General features: G+C 42.0%; 1 protein-coding gene across 2 annotated transcripts in view; it reads right to left on the reverse strand.

Moving 5' to 3' along the window:
• Window positions 1–496: 496 nt before the first annotated feature.
• MAPKBP1 (mitogen-activated protein kinase binding protein 1) overlaps window positions 497–23,332 on the reverse strand; it is a 386,986-nt gene continuing 364,150 nt past the window's right edge. Inside the window, exons 29-31 of one of the 2 annotated variants that reach the window (XM_030215489.1) lie at window positions 14,551–15,339; window positions 7,931–8,016; window positions 497–6,405 (exon numbers count right to left, since the gene is read on the reverse strand). In XM_030215489.1, the coding sequence (XP_030071349.1) occupies window positions 6,097–6,405; window positions 7,931–8,016; window positions 14,551–15,339 (1,184 nt within the window). In that variant the 3' untranslated portion in view covers window positions 497–6,096. Of the gene's footprint in view, window positions 6,406–7,930; window positions 8,017–14,469; window positions 15,340–23,332 lie in introns of both variants that reach the window. The other variant, XM_030215488.1, reaches the window with a different exon arrangement.

Raw genomic sequence — 23,332 nt, forward strand, 5'->3', positions numbered from 1 at the left:
TTCTAAGAAGATACCTTGCTCGGTCACCCCCTCTAATGTTTGTTTTCTATAGGCGTCTCGGCCTTTACCGCCAGCTGATTTCTACCATAAGCTAAAATGGTACTACAGCTTAGTAGAATAACCCCTGAGTGTCCTTGAGGGGAAGTGGAGCATCCTATAGACTCCCTCACAGGCCCTACCGCTGCTTGATGAATTTCCCCCAAAATGTCTGTGTGTAATGATGAGATGAAGTGATGATATTTTATATTCATTAAGGTTTTGTGTTTTATCCCATTGAGACACCTTAAAAAAATCTGAGATGTAATATGCTGAGTATTTAAGATTTGTTGACAGAATATATGAAGTAATTTTGAATTCACATCTCCTAAGTCATTTGTTTTAATTACTAGAGTTTTCCTGGAGCACCCTCCTAGAGCAGATGATAGCTTTGGTCACAATACTCCCATCTTTAAAGCTTACTAACAGGAAAACGCAGGACAGCCTTTATACAAAGGATCACACTTGTTTTTATTGAAAATGTTTAAGACAAAGAATACAGAATTAAAAAGGCTCCTTCAACTCTCCAGAGAGAGAGGGGACAAGAGGCAAAAATCACAGTGCAAAGAAAACAACCATAAAACAATTGATCAAAAAACAGTAAAAGAAATGAGTTTGAAAAGATTGTTCACCTTTCTTGAACAAAGTATAAAAACCAATTTCATAAATAAAATATTTAAAGAGGGTAGTGTGGGAAGACAAGGGTTAAAGAAGAGGCGGGAAGGAAGGGTGCAAGTCTATCGCATGAGCAGTGCATGCAGAGTGCACATGGCTTCAATATTCCTCAGGTTGCTTTTTCATGCCGCTCTCATGCCCTCTGCCCATGCAGAGAACCTTAATTATTGGGTTTTTACATACATTACTATATACACTCAGTCTTTGGAATTCTCTGGGACTGAGCAGTATCCTCAAAGGGGGTATAACTGTCAATCAATAGGAATTGCTACTTTTTGCAATCCAATATTTCCTGGATGCTACACCTTTGGGAAATCATTAGCTACAGACAAGGAAAAGAACAAAAATACACCCTTATCCTTGCTTAAGAGTTAAAAAAAAAAAAGGTGTTACAGTAAATTAACTAATTTATTGTTAAAAGGGGCACTAAGGAGAAGCAAGCAAGCTTTTTATTTTGCCTGACCCTTTGAGGTCTTGTGGTTTTGGACAATGTACCACTACTCCCCAGTCAAAACAGCAAAATGGATGTGTTGAGCCAAGACAGCCCATGAAAGTAAGAGGCTGCTAAGCAAAACATCTGTCCAGCTATCTTTTAAAGTGCAGAATCTGTTTGGCTAATTCCAAATTACTCCCTTGGTCCTACGCTGAGCAGGTATATTTTCTGTAGACAAAACTGCAGCCTGCAGAAAATGTAAGCTGCAAAGAGGCAGATGAGGTGGTGTTCATTGGACAGGGTTATTTGGTCAGAGCCGACAGCGCTGGCCAGATAGAGAGTTAGGTGGTTAAGTCTGGTTAACTAAGGGGATGTCCTTAAAATTATTTGGCTAAAGTCATCCAGCGACCCCTATTGGGATATATTCAGTTGCAGACTCACTCAAACAAGTCCCATTAAATACTCAGATAAAGTGAGCTGGTAAGTGTCTAAGTTATGTCAGGCTCTAATTTACAGTACTGAAATGCTGTCTGGGAGATTAGTGCTGGCATTGAAGAAACGCTCTGAGGTATCCTAACCCATTTATGGCATTCAGCAACGTATTGAGAGATATGCAGAATATACTTAAATGGTTTAAATAATAAAATACTAATGCTGGAAGTTAACATAGCTCCTTTACAGAGACCAGCTCTGAATGTCTGTTGCTCCTGGATCTCTGGCTGCCCTTCTATGGCATCTGTAGACATGCGTAAGAGGAGATAACCAGTGAGAGCCAATTCCCACTCAGAGTAGGGAGAACAGAGCTGCAAATGAGAGTTTCTCATTCAGGTAAAAATCTAATTATTTTTAACAGAAAATCAAAATGCCATTAAGGGAAGAGCAGGTGGGATAAAGGTAAAAACAGGACTTTAAAACACTGGCTATAAAAATCTGAGAGGCTATTAACTTATTGCTGGTAAAACTTCTAGCAGTTCACACCTCCTGTACAATTCTTTATCCTGAGTATCCTGCTCAGAGTGTTCAGAGGGGGTCCTGCTCAAAGCCTGGAAGAGTCCATTTTCAAACTGCAGTTCCACTATCCTTACCACGCTCCCGAGATCATTGGGGTTCCTGAGGAAGGTTGAAGCAACCGAAACGAGGCTCTGTCGGACCCTTTGTATAACAGATACAGCCAGGTGACTTATTTCAACCTGTGGACTCTGCTTGTTCTAATTTATTCAACTATTTTTGAGTGTTCTATGAACTGTATGGACATTTGAGCGAGTTATTTTGCTATGCTTTTAAGGAGGCACCTTGCATGATAAAGTTTCACTTTTGTAGGGCACATATGGAGAACTCTATGATGTAGGTACAAGCATGAACACTCATTGATGGAGACTAGTTTTCAATTAGCCACGTCAAGTTTAGTGATGCCTAAGGTTTAGGGAGGTGGTTGGAAGTCGAGTTCCCACTTCTTATAGACTGTTGAGGATTCCCTCCTTGAAAGTATTGCTTTTCACAGCGAGAATTGTTTTTTTTGTTAGTTTGTTGGAATAATCCAGAGACAGATGTAAAAATCTGAAAGACTTGGTTTTAAAAGGGGAACTTGTCTATTTCTGGGCTAGATAATAAGTAATGCCAGCTATCTCCCAGGTTTCCTGAATCCGTTATGAGCAGCTTAAATTTCTTAGAGCAGAGCACGAGGTATCTGGGTAAGAAGGCTGTTTATGCAAAGATTTTTCTTCAAGACAATCCTCCTAGCAGTTCTACACTTCCTATGGAAAAGCTATGCTCAGGTTGAGTGGGATGATTTCCTATATTGTATTTCTCCTCTTATCTCGATACTACTGTTAATGTGGTTTTTTTTTCCTTCTGTATTTTAAATATATATATTGATTTCTTTAGTTTTTTCCTCAGATTATTTCCTCCTTTTATTTTCCTGAAACACACTGTAAACATTTTCTAATTTTGCTATGGATATAATCAGATATTAAATCAATACATGGGGAAAAAACAAGGACAGAAAAACTTGTATGTTTAGCATGCCAGTCAAGGACCTTTTCAATGGTGAGAAACCCACCTGGGAATCATGATGGTCATGGCTAGTGGTTTGAGAAAGTTTGTATTCCAAGCCACAGCCCTTCAGCAGACTTGAACTGAATGAGAAACCAAAGACCAGCACGCTCTCGAGAAATGAAGCTTACAACACTTCAGAGGTAGTGAATAAAAGATTGCTGGACATTATGTCACCTGCCCACAATGTCTGATAACTTACTAAGGCTCTCCAACTCACACATTCAAACAGAGTCTTCAAAGGCACACAGTATAACCAGAAAAAAAAATTGAAGAGGAGAGGGCATGACAAGATACTGCCTCCACTACCAGAAATTATGTTAGCATTTGTTATGTAAGCAGCCATCTGCCTGATCTCCAGTTACAACTGCCACTTTCAGACAGAATTCTGATCTGCTCTATCGGGCTGTAATAAAATTATTGTGATGGCATTTCTAAAAGGTGGCTTCTACTAGAGCTGAGGGTTTGCTGTCTACAGAATTAAAGATTTTAGCTCTTTAAGGTGCACAACCCTCTGCCAGCATTGGGAAGTGCAAAATTATCACCCATTCCTCCTCACCCCCATGACTAAGCTACTTACCTTTGCTAAGACAACTACATATCTACAATTCTAAGTGGACACATGAGGGTATGAGGGTGTAACATAAGGCTCCATGTGCTACCTTTCTTTGTTCATTTCTATTCTACTGTACAACTGCTATCAGCACCTGTGCACATTCTGTAGCATACTCTTGATACAGCCACAAATCTCAAAACTACACTGCTTCTAAGAGTCCTAGTATTCTCTATATCTTTAAACATCCCCACCTCCTCCTCTACCTATCTGATTACCTGCCCAGACCTTGCAGCTTCTTAACCTTCTCTTTCCTGCTCCATGGTCTGCTTTGCAGAACCGGTGCTTATAAATCCATTAAAAATGAACACATTTAATAAAATGGAAAACAAATCTATCTCCTCTAAACATTCAGCATCTGAACCTAACTAATTACACTTGCTGTCCTTCCCTCTTGCTGAAAACCCAAGCTCAATATCTAACCTATTTCATTCAACACAGGCTCTGCCCATGTTCTCTTGTACGGAGAGAAGGCTGCTGGGGATTTCTAAATAGCTATCAAAACAAGTATTTTAAGATTCAAGTTTTCTCCGTTGAGAGATTTTAGACTACACATAACAGCCTTCTGTCAGTAGCACAAAATTACTGGGCGGTGTACAGTGATGCAGGTCTGTAGATGGAGCTTATTTTGCTGTTTAGGAAGGACTTTATGGTTGCTAGAGGATACATCCTCCGAGTCATATTCACACCAAAGCTAGTTACGAATCAAAGTCTAGATGACTCAAGGAGGACTTTCTACTTCAAAGGCTATAATTCTTGCTTACTAATATACTGTCAAGACCAACTGTGGCAAGAAGCTGAAACAACCTAAAACTAAAAATAGCATAGGTATCTACTTAATATATTTTTGTTGTATTTTCTAAATATCTTAAAATTAGGAGGAAAAAGATATCACCTTTTTCCTCCTAATTTTAAGATATTTAGAAAATAAAAAAAAATTAGGTAGATACCTATGCTATTTATAGTTTTATGTTGTTTCAACTTCTTGCTACAACTGGTCTCAAAGGAGGACTTTGACACGTGGATGCAAATTTTAAGGAATGAGATTAACAACATGCAAGTAGTTTTACCTGCAATTCCTGTAAATTTTTGTTGCTGATGAAAATAACTATATTTGAAAAACTTCCTGAATTTGTCAATCTCAAACCTAAGACTAACATTGCCAAGCAGAATTGATTGTGAAGTCACAAACTGTGACTTCCTGGCAAGGTAAAATGGGAGAGGAAAATCTGCTTGAAGATTTGTTTTGGAAAAATAGAACCCCCCCCCCCCCCCCCAAAAAACAAAAAACATCCACCCGCATCACAAAAAGACTACCATTAAAATATGCTCCAAACAGATGAATGCTTATGCATTGAGGCAGCAAAGATTTCTTATCATGTAAAACCCTTCTAAAATCTTCCAGAACATTCTCTACAAAGAAAAATCTCAACAGAAGAGCTAAAGCAATCCAATAGTAGAAGAATTTAGATATATGTTGTACCTGTAGTTACAGATACAAGTCCCTAGGGTCATGAGTTTAACTGTTACAGTTATGGAGTGCGAGATGGCAATTGTAGAGCAGATCTTCTGTAAGACATAAAGCAACTTTATCCTTTTGTATCTATACACAGAAAGGTCAAGTGATGCTAGTGACAAATTCAAACTCTAGTCATGGTATTAAGGGTGAGTTCTATATGGAGAGGCTGATTGCATTTGTTCCTAAAAATAAAAGCAGGGTGTTTTCTCCCATAGTCTGCATGCTTTGAACTGTCTCTTTCAGAGGGAGTCCTAGTGTTTTGTGATTGTCTTGCACGGGAAACATATTGGGGAGCAAAATGAAATAAAAACAAGAAGGGTGCTAAAACTAAAGAAGGAAGACAAACATTTGACAAATAATAAATAAAAACTTTCAAAAGGTCTGTACTCAAATACAGAAAAATCCAACAAAGGATTTTGAGTGTATAAGTGTCTGGAACCAAAATGAGATTTCTTTGTTCATTTCTGAGGTCCTGACTGCACCTGGGTCTTTTCCTCCAACATTCACAGCAGGGAGTGCTTGAAGGTAGAAACATTAAACCCAGGAGATAATTTAATTTTGTTTTAATTAAAAGTATCTAAATGTCCAGCAGGTTGGTTTCATAGGGCCAAGGAGGATTTCTGTTGAAAAGATGTTTCTCCCTGAATCATGGTGGAATTAGAGATTTCCTGCAGCAGTCAATGGAGTGGTCCAGCTTCTCCGCTTTTCATCTAATGTTTTCTGGAAAGCTGAAGACCTTCTCAAGTGAAGCTATACAAGAGCACGCCATTAGAGTTTTTTATCCATTCGCCGTTCAACTGCCTGCAGTAAGAGTTCAGAGTACTGCTGCAGCAGAGCCAGAGTCTTCTCATCCCCTAGACGCCTGGCACTGGGCAGGACTGCTCTGCTGCCTTCAGCCTTCAGTTGTGCTAGCACCATATCATCAGGCTTCTCCAGGTCATCCTCTGCCCTGCATAGCTGATTTCCACCCTCCTTCAAGGACTCCAATTCCTTCTTTACAAAGCAAAATGTTTCATTCAGAAGGCCCACAATTTTGCCTTTGTCAGCCAAAGATTCAGTGCCGTCTCCTGCTGTGACCTAGGAAGAGAACCAGTGAGTGACATGAGCTCAGATTGACAGGAGGGATCACATTAAGTGCACTAGATTTCCATGGAAAACAAAAAATTACAGCTTGACATCAAGGGGTAATTCTCTGTAGATAAAGCTAGGTGCTGGGATGCTGAGAGCTAAGTGCAAATTCTATAATGGCAAATATCTGTGCAGTTGCCATTGTAGAATATTACTAAGTTCGAATTTATGCGCCTAACTTTAGGAGTGACACACATACTAGCTCAATGTTTGATAGTTAGCTATGTAAATACTAGTATAACTGCCTAACACACCCCTGACCCACCCATGCCCTCCCTGGTCAACACCCCCCTTTGAAATTGCGCGCTCTGGAATTTGAGCACATGCAAAATTTCCAGATACTGCCAATTAACACCAATTATAGCCAACTGGTTAAGGCTAATTAGCAACTAATTAAGGCATTAAGTTGAATGCACAACTGACTTTATTCTATAAGTTGTGTATGTAAATTTACACACTAGGTGGAAATTTGAATGTGTAACTATCTAGAATTAAGGGGCAAGTGACTTAATTTTAAAATTTAACTGAAGTAACTGTGAGGTTAATTTTATAGCAGGTCACCTAGACTGAGAGGACAAGAAAGTACCTATTAACCAGCATAAATCCTACAGAAACCAGGCCCAAAATCAAGCTGCAAGCATGAAGGACTAAATTCAATACATGGTGCTGAAAAAAAACAAAATAGTAGCGCTATTCTATAAATGGCACTCAAAGTTTGGCATCACTTATAAAATAGTGCTTAGCACTATTAACCACAACAACTTTTAGGTGTAACCGTTTATACCAGCAAAACCCTGGTGTACATCCTTGCACCTAAACTAGGCGCAGACAGGGCCAGCTCAAGAGGTTGTGGCGTCTTGGACCAACTTTTGTTTTTGTGCCCCCTGAATGTCCCGCCTCCCACCTGTCCCACTTCCTGCCCCGCCCCCTAAGATGAGGCCAATCTGTGAATATGAGCTGCACAAACTACATATAAAAAAAACTGGAACATTTCATTCAGTTGGATCTTCTCTGGTAGAGGGGGGTCAAATGATATGGAAGACTGACGAGAGTAAGAGGTAGTGGAAAGGGGTGGGGGAGAATAAAATGCCAGTGTGGTATTCACACTGTTTATACATTTAGCACTGCTACTCTTTCAGATATTGGCGCTAAATATAAGGACAAACAGTGACTGTGACAGCTAAATATTTACCCTTATTAGGTACAAAGTTAACAAAAAAAGACAACAATATGGATTTTTTCGAAAGTTCTATGATGGATTCACTTATCTTTTCATTGGTCTTTAAAGAATCTCTCATTTTTTAATAGAGTGTTGCTAGTGCCAAAAATCTGCACCGTTTAACTGTGCTCTACTTAAGCCCCAATGCAGGCCACAGTGAGCCTTTGTTTTCACAGCAGTTAAGAGGCAATACTGTGTCATTTTCTGGACTCACTGAATGATGGCATCGGTAAGTAAGAATCAGATGCCACTCACCATACGGTATAAGCTCATGGCCCGTCGTAGACTGTCTTCTAGCTCAGATGTGATGAGCTGACATTGCTCCAGGCTGACTGCTGAGTCTGAAGAGGTGCAAGGAGGAAGGAAAAAGCAGTAATCAGTGAGAAGCATGCTTGGTCATATATGAACAAAGTGATAATAAAGAGCCTTTCATCAAAAGCAAATGTCCTCACTATCGTATCTGGTTTATCTATACGGGGGTAATTTTAATGCGGAAAAGGGCTCTTGCGTTAAACCCCCAGATATTTTTATACAGACCACACACAGGTGCTTGCAGGGCGTACTCTGGGTGGTATTGCAACGTATAAAATATTCAGTACATGTATAGAAAATACACACTGATTTATACCTGCTTTAGATCATTTGGATTTAGCTTCTGCCTTTTTTCAGTTGTAGGTATTTCCCTGTCCCCGGAGAGCTTAAGGCTAAATTTGTACCTGAAGCAACTGAGGGTTAAGAGACTTGCCCAAGATCACAAGGAGCCGTGGTGGCTTCCTTGTTTCTCAGCCTGCTACTCTAGCTATCAGGCTTACTCCTCCACAAAATGTGTGCGCTATTGGGGTTGGTTCTGCCTATCTATTTTATAAATGTACCTAGATGCCTTTGTTACTTAAAAAAAATAGGTATCCTGTTAAGAAACTGTCTAGGGAAAATGAGTTAAGAAAATCATATGGCCATTTGTTCATTGCAATTCTCTCCGAAAAATGGAGGTGGGTCCACAGGTGAGAGGTAAAAAGCAGATGTCTCTCTATATATATCTAGTTAGATATTGATATACACGCACACACATTTATTCATATCTATATACAGTGCAATCCGCTTAATTGCAAGGGTCTGGGACCAAAGAAATACATGCAGTTCACCGGAGCGTGCACTAAACCGTTGTGACCCAAAGAAGCTTGACATCTGATAAACATATGTACAGTACTGTTTATTATATGTACAGTATACAGTCTCTGTACACTATTGTGTGTGAGTTCCATAGACTACGTCTGCCAGACGGTAAAAACTGTCATAGCACTGACATTCAGTGGCCTCCAGATAGGCCCGCACGGTGTTGAGACTTTCCAGCGCTCTTGCAAAAGTGACAGGTTGTTGAATTTTGTCAGCATGTGCCTCGCTGCTCATTTCATCATCAGCCGTTGTCTGCGTGTAGGCGCATTTCTGGACATCAGTGCTGTCGTCAGCTGTTTGTAGATTGTAATCAACAGCTACGTACTGATGAAACTCCTCTTCAGTAACACCGGCTGGGATGTCAATAGCCTGTTCATCTGACGCATTTGCAACAGCTGCATCTGTTTCGTCCCTCTCCACATCCTTAACAAAGCTTGCCCGCTTGTAGCAGTTCACAATGGTTGCCTGTGTAACATGATTCCAGGCTTCTTTCTGCATATGTAGGGAATCCAACAGTGATAGATTACGAGCCAGTTTAACAGCACATTTATCCTTGCCAGTCTGGTCATCCATAACGCTCATCAGACAACGTAGCACAAGAGCCCAATAATGTTGTTTGAAATTGGCTATTATGCCCTGATCCATAGGTTGGATCAGAGAGGTTGTGTTTGGTGGCAGGAAGACCACCTTGACGTTAGACAGCCTGACATCACTGTGTGCAGCACAATTATCACAAAGCAACAAAATCTGATGCTTTTGTGCCCGCATTCTAGTGTCTAACTTCTTTAGCCACTGCTTCCAAATTTCCCCCGTCATCCATGAATTTGCGTTAGCCTCATATGACGCAGGAAGTTGCTTAACATTCCAACTTCTCACTCCCATCCATATTGCAGCAAAGGAGGAATGCGGGCACAAAAGCGTCAGATTTTATTGCTTTGTGATAATTGTGCTGCACACAGTGATGATGTCAGGTTGTCTAACGTCAAGGTGGTCTTCCTGCCACCAAACACTACCTCTCTGATCCAACCTATGGATCAGGGCATAATAGCCAATTTCAAACAACATTATCGGGCTCTTGTGCTACGTCGTCTGATGAGTGTTATGGATGACCAGACTAGCAAGGATAAATGTGCTGTTGAACTGGCTCGTAATCTATCACTGTTGGATTCCCTACATATGCAGAAAGAAGCTTGGAATCATGTTACACAGGCAACCATTGTGAACTGCTACAAGTGGGCAAGCTTTGTTAAGGATGTGGAGAGGGACAAAACAGATGCAGCTGTTGCAAACGTGTCAGATGAACAGGCTATTGACATCACAGCCGGTGTTACTGAAGAGGAGTTTCATCACTACGTAGCTGTTGATTATGATCTACAAACAGCTGACGACAGCACTGATGTTGAGATATGCGCCTACACGCAGACAACAGCTGATGATGAAACGAGCAGCGAGGCACATGCTAACGAAATTCAACAACCTCCTGTCACTTTTGCAAGAGCGCTGGAGAGTCTCAACACCATGCGGGCCTATTTGGAGGCCACTGGATGTCAGTGCTATGACAGTTTTTACCGTCTGGCAGACGTAGTCTATGGAACTCACAGACACAATATGTACAGAGGACTATGACTGATTACTTCAAGTAAGCCTAACGTCAGTTAACGGAGACCGTATAACGTCAGTTAACGGAGACTGTATAACGTCAGTTAACGGAGACTGTATACTGTACGTATAATAAACAGTACTGTACATATGTTTATCAGATGTCAAGCTTCTTTGGGTCACAACGGTTAAGTGCATGTTTCGGTTAACTGCATGTATTTCTTTGGTCCCAGACCCTTGCACTTAAGCGGGTTGCACTGTATACATACATATACATATATATACATATAGAGAGAGAGAGAGAGAGAAAGAATGAATTCTTGCTTTAGTGTACGGGCCGAACTCTATAGTTTACCCTTAGACATCAGAACTAAAACTTCTTGCAAAACATTCATAATCTCCTTGAAAACCTATTACTTTGGCCAAGCTTTTCCCCCTCAATTAGGTCAGATCCTCCCCCTCTCACATTATTCTGACTTATCTTTCCTCTATCTTGATCAATGCCACTTTTCCAATGTTATTTTGTAATACTACTCTCCCTTCTTGCCTCACCCATTTCTATTCGGTTGCAGCCTGGCTGGGCTCTTTCCCGTCTCCCCCTTGCCTATGGTAGTGCTATGTTTTAAGTCTTATGACATTGTGATATCCTCTCCCTTATGTTTCTTATTCCAATTATTCTGTCTTGTGATCTTTTCCCTGAATTTTTAATTTAGCTTTAGTAAACTGCTTAGACTTCTTCACAAATATCAACTCTTTGTACATGGTAGTAAATGTGGTAAGTTGTCTCATTTAATTAAAACTAGAAAAGGCCCTCCAAGGATTTTACAGCTGGCTGATGGTACGGGTAGACTTACAACCTCGGATTTGGAGATTAATCATATTTTGAACAGTTTTATGAAGCTCTGTATACTTTGCCAGCTAAGGACACCTTGGATTGCTCTTTATCTTGATGATCTTAATTTACTGAGAGTTTCTGCTGCACAGGTAGCGCTTCTGAACATTCCCATTTCAGGGAGATGGCTGTGCCCCTTCGAGTGTGCGCCCTTAAAGAACTTAACACGGATGGGTTCACAGCTGATTTTATAAGATATTACAAGAGCATATTGGGCTCTCACTGTTGAACCTTTTTAATCAATGGTTCTTCATAAGATCTTACCTGATTCTCTCAAGACAGCCCAAATGATTGTATTATTGAAGCCAGGCAAGGGATCCATGCTTCCCAAATTTCTACCACCCAGTATCTCTGCTGAATTTTGAAACAAAATTGTTTGGTAAGCTAATGGCAAATAGACTAGCAAGGGTTCTGCCTCCATTCATAGAGTGCTGTCTAGTAGGCTTTGTCCAGGATAGAACAGCAACTAAAAATATTCTGATTCTAGCTTAATTAGAAGCGGTACAGAAGCATAATTTGACTTCTATTCTTATAAGCTTTGACAATGAGAAAGCGTTTGATCATGTATATTGGAGTTTTCTTTTTAAGGTTTTATCAGCTTATGGAATTGAAAGGTTTTTCTCAGATGCTGTGTGTAAACCAAGCCCTTCTCTGATATGTGCCTGTTGAGTTACCATTAAGCCCTGAGTCATATTTTGTTGGCTTGTTGATTGCTATGTTGGTTATTGATTGAAAATTTAATAAACAGATTTAAACATTAAAAAAAAAAAAAGATTTCCTTTTTTGTAGGGCTAAGGTCCAAATTTTTCCTGATGTAGTTTGTGTAACACATCCTGACCCCCACTCAAACAAATATATCAGCCCCTATCAAAGCACCAATATGTTAGGCCCATGAGCTTGCAGGCAGCCCATAAAGGTCCTGCTGACCCTGCTCTCTCTGAGGCATAGGCAGGATCAGCAGGGCCTCAGCTGGCAGCAAGCACAGGGCCAGTAGCTCTCAAGCACATATTGGTACTTTGATTGTTGCTACTGTGAGCTGCAAGATAATAGCAAGAAGTGAGAACTAGGAAGGAAGTTTGGAGGACTGTGGGGAGGACTGGGTGGGAAGACAGAAGCAGTCACTCACAGCCTGAGTGACTGCATTAGCCTTCCCTCCAACCCCACAGACTGCCTACCTGCATGCCTGATCTGTGACACAGTCTAAGGGGGGCTAGGACTGGGGGGGGGGGGGGAAGAGAGATGCAGTCACACAGGTGACTCAGATCAGGCATGCAGCACACAGTCTGGGAAGGGGGGGGAGGACTGGGGTGTGGAAGATGGACACAGTCAGTCACAGCCTGTGTGACTGCATCTGTCTTCCCCCTGTCCTCGCCCCCAACCCCACAGGCTGTGATTGCATCTGTCTTCCAGACCCCCAGTTCTCAACCCCTCCCCAGACTGTGCGCTGTATGCCTGGTCTGTGACTCAGATCAGGCAGGCAGGCAGTCTGCGGCGGGGGGAGACAGGGGGAAGAGATAGTCACACAGGCTTTGAGTGATTGAATCTCCCTTCCCTCTTGTCCTTCCCACCAACAGAATACCAGCATGCATGAATGCTTGATCTAGGTCACAAATCAGGCAGGAAGACGTCTTTTTTTTGGGGGGGGGGGGGGGGGGGGGAGGGGACCGGGACCAAAGGCAGGTCTCATGGGGGGAGGAAGGGGGGGTTGAACCTACGGGGGAGGAAGGGGGGGTCGAACCTCACAGGGGGGGGGGGAAGGGGGGCAACCTGGGGGGGGGGGTGAGGAAGAGGGCCGGGACTGCTGGACCACAATGGGGAGGGGAGGAGAAGGGGACCGACATCACTTAGGCAGCAACGGATGGGCGGGTGGCCAGCAGCAGTGACAGCAGGATGGGCAATGATTGGTGTGCAGCGGCGATGGCAGGGCAGGCAGCGAAAGCAGCAGCGATGGCAGACTGGGGCAGTAGCAGCAAAAAGGTCTCACAGGGAGTGCACTGATATCCAGCTGGCTGCCCAATCGTGACCCTCCTCATTGGCTCTGTGGCAGAGAGCCAATCAGGAGATCCCACTAGACAGCCAATCAGGGTTCAGGGGAAGGGATGGAGTCATATGCGAGGAAGGGAAGAAGAAGAACGTAATGGTGCACCGTGCCACGAGAGGAAAAAGACACCGGGGTCGATTAATTTTAATACGCATGATAACATTTTAAAATCACGATTAATAAATTTTGCGCAGCATTAATAGCAATTAACATGCAGCCTTAATATTTTTTTAGAGCTGTACCAAATACCATATTTTATTATTCAGACAAACATTACTTGGCTGAATAGAAATACCAAATAATAGGCACTGAGCTTTAACATAACAAATAATGGTTGTTTACGAAAACTTAGCTCAAGTTATCTGCAGCAGGGCCCATTTTATTCCTATGGGCCCTGCTGCAGATAACTCAAGCTAAGCTTTAGTAAACAACCCCCTATAAAAGAAGCAACATGAAATCAGAGATCAAATGTTTATTTCTGTAGAATTTAGCACAGTAGAGCCCTGGATTATTCCTACTCGAATTTAAATCACTATTTGGCCGAATATGAATTTCGGGGCACTATTTATTCGGTACAGCCCTAAAAAAAATCCTAGATCTTACCAGTACTTTAGATCCAGAACAAAAAATTTAAAGCCTAATATCAATAAGAGTAAGAGTTGAACAGTAGAAAAAACGGAGGAGTCGGAGTCGAAGGTTTGTTGTACCAACTCCACAGCCCTGGAAATAAGGGTTAACAAGCAGATTCAAATCTCAAAACCTGAGGTCATGAAATGCTGCTTCTGTAAAACTGTATAAACAAAAATGTCAGTGTGTAGATGAATGAACAAAGAAGTTCTAAAATACTGTCAAATGTTAAACTGGCCTTGCGCCCCACAGCTTTCTGGAAGTTGGTGACGGAATGTATCTCCAGCAGAAAGAGAAAGATATAGGTTAAGAGTGTCTCACCGTTCTGGGGGTGACTTATGGAAGAAGACAGGTGCAGACAAGATGAAACAGGCCAGAAGTTGGATGTAAGAAAATGTGATAGAATCATGAGGCGATTCACAAAGACAGGAGAAATGAGGGGAGAGAAGATAGTACACGGACCTCCAAGTATGCCCAAGTCCTGAGTCAATGCAGTGGAGTGTAAGGAATATTGCGAACTGATGGGATCAAGTGGGCAAACACCTGGATGATAGTCCACCATGTGGCCAATGCTACAGGATCTCTCTCTGTATCTTCTTTCTGAAGACTGAGGATCTGAGATTTCCTGGAACTCATTCTGTTTAGGGCTGATGATAGCTGGCTCATTTTGGTGGTCTGTCCTATAGCCAGAGCTCTCCAACAGATCACTTTTTGCAAGTCCATCCTGGCTCTCTGCCTTACACGGCTGCCCCACTTCAGAAAAAGAGGACTTCAGTATACAGGTTCCTGGTGGAGACTGAGGGGATTTTGCTTCAAAGGGGGCCTTGAGTCTGCATGTGGGTGAAAAAGAGGATATCATGGGTCTATCTGGTAATGATTTGGGGATGTCAAGGGTCAGATGAGCTCGGCTTGTAGATGACATCTTGGTCTGAAATATCTTAGATGAAGAGGAACTGTTGACTGCCTGTAACACTGGTTTCAAATGAGTGTTTTCTTTAACAGGTTGGTTTATCTTTTCAGTTTCTTCAGGATCAGATGCTGAAATCTTCTCTATGTCCTGCAAATTGCGCTTTCCATTTTCATCTACAAAAGATTCAGGTGCATCACAAAGGTTCAGATTCTCCCCCATGGATACACTACGAGACATCTTGGCCATGGAGCTTGTGGTGGGGTTCATGTACGATCTCAGCTTGGCAGCCTTGCTCAAAAGGGAACTGTCTACTTTCATTATGGTGGCTGGCAGCGTTCGGCGGAGGCTGGCTTTTTGGTCTCTTTCAGTTGTAGTCTGAGAACGCAGCTTAGCAGAGGATCCCATAGCCAATGCCTTGTCATCTGAGGACAGGAAGCAAATGAAAATCATAATTCCTATACCATTCACCTTTCAAATTCCAGGTTGAGCTAATTTTTTTTTCATTGTAACAATCATATCTATCATTAACAGATCTTTTATAACAATTAAAGAGAGACCTATCTACAACACACTAACAAGTTAGCTTCCTAGATCCAATTAGTTTACAGCTTCCCACCCTCTACTTATCCCTCCCCACACCCTCCATGCCCCTTAAAGTAAATCATTCATTCTCATTCCTGTTAATGAAATACTGTTGTAAAAAGCCCCAACTTTTTCATAGTTTTGCTGAGTACCAGCTCTTAGTACAGGAAAGGCTGAGTTTTTCAGTTAAATAGCAATAATACTCTTGGCTACAGTGAAACAATTTAACATTTTTTTAACTGAAAATTCCTTATGAGCCAAGCCATATTTAATTAAACACATTCCTGGAGTTAGACCCAGCACATCCCCTAAGCAGTTCCTTGCTCTCCACACTCCCTCCAGCAACTGGTGAAATCTCTGAAGGGATTTTACTTATAGAAACTATTGTGGAATCCATCCAAGCCTGGGAATTTCCCAATGGTAAGGGCCTTAATCACTAAGGACACGTCTGTTATGGGTGCATCCAATTTTTGCCATAATGTTTGATACTTTGGGAAACTGTATTGATATATAGATGCTGCTTGAATATTAGCATCCTTGGCATACAGTGTCCTATAAAAATCCATATCTTTTTCTGAAAGTTTTCCTCTTTAATAAGTAATTCCCCATTCTCACCCCTTATTTTGGGAATAGTATTATCAGTTTGGTGTTTATTCAACTTCTAGGCTAATACCCTTCTGCGTTTGCCTCCTAGTTCATATCATAGTTGCACTTTTCAGAGTTGAAACTCTGGAGACTCCAGCTGCAAATTATTAATTTCCACTTAACTTTATCTAATTCACATCACAGTCCCTTACTTTCAAGTGTCGGTACTCCTTTTCTAATACAGTGAGCTTATGTCAGGATAAAATATCCTCCAAGTTTATCAGTATCCCTCTAAAGACAGCTTTGAGTTCCTCCCATAGTGTATGGTATCTGATCTCTCCCATAGCATTGTTGCATATAAGGTGCAATTTCTTTATGGACCTCCTCCGTGACACTTGTCCTTTCAGAAGGGTCTCACTGAGGCACAAAAATAATTGTTCCTGTGAACCCAGAAATAGGACATCTAGACTACAGTATGGTCTGACCAAGTGGGAGGTTCAATGCAAATTTCATGAAGATTGTTAAGCCAATAGGTATCCCCTAAAAATATATCTATGCGAGAGTAACTATCATCAACAGTAGACTAAAACGTATACACATAGCTCCGAGGCTGCTGCACTCTCTATCAATCACTTAGCTGGTGTTCTTGCTATAATAATTAGCTTCTGAGGTTCTAAGTCTGCTCCATGGCTCCAGGTGACCTATGGTAGTGTTTAAGGCTATATTAAAGTCTTCCCTAATCAGAAGATGTCCTACTTCTTGTTGATTGACCAGAAAATTGATTGGCTATTACTAGGCTCTCCACTCTATTTAGGATAAGGTGCAGAGTCATCATCAGTCTAAAAAACCTCCTTGTAATTTTAAAGATATGCTGTATATATTACTTTTAATTTAATCATCACATTTTTAGTTTGTTGTTCTTTTACACTTATCTGAGTTGTGGCATATGCAGTCGGGAAATCTCAACAGAGAGCCTCCATTTCTCTTTCTGCTTCCTCAGGAGTCGTACCCTCAACAACCACACTCTGCACTGCAGTTAAAGTGTAAATACACGGTATTAGAGAGTGGACCACAGAGGACTGCTTAACTCAACAGGTTAAAAGTTCTGAAGCTTACCTTCTGTGAGTCCTGCTGATTTCTTCTGCGGGACTCCACTTGATCAAAATGGCGTCGGGGTATTTAAATGTTCACCCCGATCACCTGATGCAACTCCATCGGACTCTCTCTTAAAGGGACCTCGTCCCATTTGTTTTGTTTCTTTGTCATGACTTCTATGCCCCTTTACAGGAAAGCTTTCCACTCGATATGTACATTTAAACCATTAGGTATTATCGTGTTTAATCTAAAGATCCACTGCTGTTCTGCCTATTATCAGAGCCCTATCCCTATTCCTTCCTCTTATTGATTCCTTCATCTGATCTATCACTATACATTTAAAATCTGCAAATGTGTGCTCTCTGTACAATGGGTCACTAAAGGCACCTCTTTACGCAGGTGTACAATGTTAAATTTATGCTCTGCCAAGTGCTGTTTTAGTACCCGTGACGTCTTCCCTATGTACAATTTTGAACATGTACAACTCAGTATATACACTACATGATTGCTGTTGCAATCTGTGTCATATCTTAACTTATATACTTTTCTATCTCCAGGATTTACAAATTCTTCAGAAATAATAATGTTTTTGCAATAAATGCTGTTACCACAGATCTTATATCTCACTTGCTCAGAATCATCCATTTTACTTAATCTGGGTTGCATCAGTTCTTTCAGGTTGGCACAGTATAAATTTAACATTGTACACCAATGTAAAGAGGTGCCTTTAGTGACCCATTGTACAGAGAGCACACATTTGCAGATTTTAAATGTATAGTGATAGATCAGATGAAGGAATCAATAAGAGGAGGGAATAGGGATAGGGCTCTGATAATAGGCAGAACAGCAGTGGATCTTTAGATTAAACACGATAATACCTAATGGTTTAAATGTACATATCGAGTGGAAAGCTTTCCTGTAAAGGGGCATAGAAGTCATGACAAAGAAACAAAACAAATGGGACGAGGTCCCTTTAAGAGAGAGTCCGATGGAGTTGCATCAGGTGATCGGGGTGAACATTTAAATACCCCGACGCCATTTTGATCAAGTGGAGTCCCGCAGAAGAAATCAGCAGGACTCACAGAAGGTAAGCTTCAGAACTTTTAACCTGTTGAATTAAGCAGTCCTCCGTGGTCCACTCTCTAATACTGTGTATTTACACTTTAACTGCAGGGCAGAGTGTGGTTGTTGAGGGTATGACTCCTGAGGAAGCAGATAGAGAAACGGAGGTTCTCTGTTGAGCGTTCCCGACTGCATATGCCACAACTCAGATAAGTGTAAAAGTGTAAAAGAACAAAAAACTAAAAACGTGATGATTAAATGAAAAGTAATATATACAGCATATCTTTAAAATTACAAGGAGGTTTTTTAGACTGATGACGACTCTGCACCTTATCCTAAATAGAGTGGTCAATCACTGGCAAAGGAAAGGTAGCAGTCTGCAAATAGAAATAATGTGAGAGCACTCTGCAGAATTCCTGAAGTCTTTTCCTCTGATAGAAAGTGAAAGTTTCTAAAGAGAGTACAACTTGCATTCCAGAGTACTATTTGAAAAAACATACATAGGCAAGTTCCAACATAGAGATTAATTATACATTGGCTATTACTAGGGCCATAAAAAATTAATATAAACCTTTTCCCTGTATAAATCTCCCCTTACCAACAAGATTTGTCTTATCCATATGTCTGACTGGTTCGCAGCCTGAAAGTTAAAAATTTTATGTACTAAAATTACAATGTCTCTCTTTTTCTTCCCCTCATTATTAGAACGAAAGAACATTTGAGAGTATAATTTGTGATTCAAAAGCTTCTCCCCACTCCTGGTGAGCTTCTTGTAGAAATACATACCCAGAAACTGCCTGATCAATTCTCTGTACAGCAGACTGATTTTGGGGAGAATCAAGACCAGGTTGAGCTAGTTTTAAATAAAGCTTAAATTCTTTTGTGTGAGAATTTCCACTCGTATTAGTAAGAAACTATTATCCCAAGGATTTGGGGTATTTTTTGTGGTAGTTTTATAAATGTGCATATGGGTAAAAAAAACGATGTCTATACTTTTCTCTGTACAGACTGTGCTGGATTTTCTTTTTTTGCATTGAAAGATACTTTTATTAATTATCAGCAGAACGTATACAAAACCGATCATCAGCAAAGCATAAAGCAAACAATGCCAACTGGATTGAAAGTATGACATAACCCAGTAACCCCCTCCCCCACCCCCTATGGAACTATGGCCAACTAGTAACAAGAATACAAACCAACACAAAGAATAAAATTGGAGAAACAAAAAGTGCTCTTCAGTCCTCAGGGAAGCACAGCAGCACTGGCCCAGATAGTATAGGTATCCCAAACTCTACCAAATTTCGCCGTGCTGCCAGTGCAACTATGCTGGATTTTCAAAGTGAAAGCACGCACAGGCTTTTGCTTTGAAAATTACCCCAGGGAAACTATGTGCTTACATTTATGCCAATTCATTAAAGGTGCATACTTTTTCTAAGTTAAAATATGCACATACATTCAAATTGTCTAACGTATGTGTACCAAGTACAAGCCATTTCCCAACCTATAGCTCAGAAACACCTCCTCAAACATGGTGTGCAGTTACAAGCATACAGACTGTATACATGTAAATTTACCCGCATATTGGGCAGGCAGTTTCTATGAGTAAATACATTTGAAAATGACCCTCCTTGAATATAAATACACTGAGGATAGAATTACTGACCATCACAATTTCAGTCCCATAGTTGTCTATCAATTATCAGTACTAAGACATTTGTGCGACATTTCATAATGGGAGACACAATCCACATATATCTGCTTTTTAACCCTTTATTCCAAATCCCACTCATGCAGTATTACTTTGCTGAGTTATTTCCTTCAGCACTCTTTCTACTTTAGAAGAGAATGAAGGAGAAATAGACCTTACCTGCTAATTTGCTTTCCTTTAGTCCCTCCAGACTGGCCTAGACAGATGGATTATGTACTCCTACCAATAGGTGGCTGGAGACTGAGAACTACAGAATTCTGGTGGAGCCCATAAGTTAACTGTGCAGTCTCTCCCAGAATCAGTGTGAACGTAACAAGCAGAAAGAATAAACAGAATAAGAACAAATCTCCTCTAACCCTTCTCTCCCATGGCTTCAAAATTCTACATGATGTGCAGGAATGCTGTGCTGCAAAGGAAGAAGCCGCCTCAAACAGCAAGAGCAGTCACAGAGAATCCACTGCTGAAAATGAGCTGTACAACACTCTTTGGTTCCTTGTCTACTCTCCACTAAGAGAGCTCTCTCTATCACTTCCAGCCAAAAGGCAGAACCCATCCAGGAAGTACACGGAAACAAATCCCCTGTGGAGATAACAACCAAAAAGGCAGAAGGCCAGATCATAACAGTATGGGTGGGTTCAAGGCCGGACTGGAGGGACTAAAGGAAAGCAAATTAGCATAGCAGGTAAGGTCTAATTTCTCCTTCCTTAGTGGTGACTGGCTTAGAGGGATGGGAAGTACCAAAACAGTAAGCATCAAGGGTGAGACTCTCGGAGCCCTGACTCAAATATCCAAGACCAAAAAACTGCATCCCGATGAGCAACAACATCTACACAATAGTGCTTAGCAAACAGGACCAGCCCGCTCCTCTACAAATCTCTTGCTCTACAAATTTCCTGCGTCCATACCAAAGTGCTCTCCACCCATAAAGATGCCTGTTCTCTAGAAGAATGTGTTTTAAGGGCATCTGGGACCACCCTACCACCAAGAAGGTAAGCCGAAGCAATGGCCTCCTTAATCCAACGTGCTATGGTAGCCTAAAACATGCCAGGTCCTTTCTCTGACCAGCTAACAAAAGCTGGTTCTCCAGGTCAATTCCATATCTGAGGGAACCTGACCGAGGCACAAAAACTGGCTCTCCAGGGCACTTCCCTATCACAGGGAACATGACCGAGGAACAAAACAGTGTGCCTTATAATGTAAATTTTGAGACTCTTGGTTCATTTTTCATTACCTTTGGTTGTGTCTCTTTCATATGTCATCACTCTTTCAGATGTTCAAATGTCTTTGCCGTTTCACCCTTATAACACTTTGTAAAAATGATAAGTAGTAGTTTGCTATTTTTAGCCATATAGATTTTCCCATTCATTCCACACATTGAATACTCTGTCCGTTCACATGTTTCTTTCGTTTCACGTCACACATTTCTTTTGATATGCAAACTCCACATTACTACTACTACTATTTAACATTTCTAAAGCGCTACCAGGGTTGCGCAGCGCTGTACAATTAACAAAGAAGGACAGTCCCTGCACAAAGGAGCTTACAATCTAAAGGACAAAAAGTGCACGCAATCAAGATTGAGGCAGTCTAGATTTCCTGGATAGAGGTACAATGGTTAGGTGCCGAAAGCGACATTGAAGAGGTTGGCTTTGAGCAAGGATTTGAAGATGGTTAGGGAGGGGGCTTGGCATATGGGCTCAGGGAGTTTATTCCAAGCATAGGTTGAGGCGAGGCAGAAAGGGCGGAGTCTGGAGTTGGCGGTGGAGGAGAAGGGTACTGAGAGGAGGGATTTGTCCTGTGAGCAGAGGTTATGGGTAGGAGCGTAAGGGGAGATGAGGGTAGAGAGGTAGTGAGGGGCTGCAGATTGAGTGCATTTGTAGGTTAGTAGGAGAAGCTTGAACTGTATGCGGTACCTGATCGGAAGCCAGTGAAGTGACTTGAGGAGAGGGGTGATATGAGCATATCAGTCTAGGCAGAAGATAAGACGCACAGCAGAGTTCTGAACGGATTGAAGGGGGGATAGATGGTTAAGTGGGAGGCCAGTGAGGAGTAGGTTGCAGTAGTCAAGGCGAGAGGTAATGAGAGAGTGGATGAGAGTTTGGGTGGTGTGCTCAGAGAGAAAAGGGCGAATTTTGCTGATGTTATAGAGAAAGAAGTGACAGGTCTTGGCTGTCTGCTGGATATGGGCAGAGAAGGAGAGGGAGGAGTCGAAGATGACTCCGAGGTTGCGGGCAGATGAGATGGGGAGGATGAGGGTGTTATCGACTGAAATAGAGAGTGGAGGGAGAGGAGAAGTGGGTTTGGGTGGAAAGACAATGAACTCGGTCTTGGCCATGTTCAGTTTCAGGTGGCGGTTGGACATCCAGGCAGCAATGTCGGATAAGCAGGCCAATACTTTGGCCTGGGTTTCCGCAGTGATGTCTGGTGTGGAGAGATAAAGCTGGATGTCGTCAGCATAAAGATGATATTGGAAACCATGAGATGAGATCAGCGAGCTCAGGGAAGAGGTGTAGATTGAAAAAAGAAGGGGTCCAAGGACAGATCCCTGAGGAACTCCAACAGAAAGCGGGATGGGGGTGGAGGAAGATCCATGAGAATGTACTCTGAAGGTATGGTGGGAGAGATAAGAGGAGAACCAGGAGAGGACAGACCCCTGGAACCCAAATGAGGATAGTGTAGCAAGAAGTAAATTATGATTGACAGTGCCAAAAGCGGCGGATAGGTCGAGGAGGATGAGGATGGAGTAGTGACCTTTGGATTTGGCAAGGAACAGGTCATTACAGACTTTAGTGAGTGCCGTTTCTGTCGAGTGTAGAGAGCGACAACCGGATTGAAGCGGATCGAGGATGGCATGAGAGGAGAGAAAATCAAGGCAGCGGCTGTGAACGGCGGCGCGTTCAAGTATCTTGGAGAGGAAGGGTAGGAGGGAGATGGGGCGGTAGTTGGAAGGGCAGGTAGGGTCTAGTGATGGTTTTTTGAGGAGTGGTGTGACTACAGCATGCTTGAAGGAGTCAGGGACAGTTGCAGTGGAGAGAGAGAGATTGAGGATAAGACAGATGGGGAGGGGGGTGACAGTAGGAGAGATGGTGTTTAGTAAGTTAGTGGGGATGGGATCAGAGGAACAGGTGGTGCATTTCGAGGAGGAAAGAAGATGGGCGGTTTCCTCCTCGGTGGTATCAGGAAAAGAGGAGAAGGAGGCCTGGGTTGGTTGGTTGAGGGAGTGGGTTAAAGGGTGAAGAGGAAGAGGTGGCTTGGTAGTGAATTTGAGGTTGATCTTCTGCACCTTGTCGCGGAAGTAGTCAGCCAGTGATTGAGGAGAGAGTGAGGGGGGTGGGGGGGTGGGAGCAGAGGGCACTTTGAGGAGGGAGTTAAGGGTGGCGAAG

Source organism: Microcaecilia unicolor, chromosome 9 (genome assembly GCF_901765095.1).
Source record: "Microcaecilia unicolor chromosome 9, aMicUni1.1, whole genome shotgun sequence".
In the NCBI taxonomy this organism is placed as follows: domain Eukaryota; kingdom Metazoa; phylum Chordata; class Amphibia; order Gymnophiona; family Siphonopidae; genus Microcaecilia; species Microcaecilia unicolor.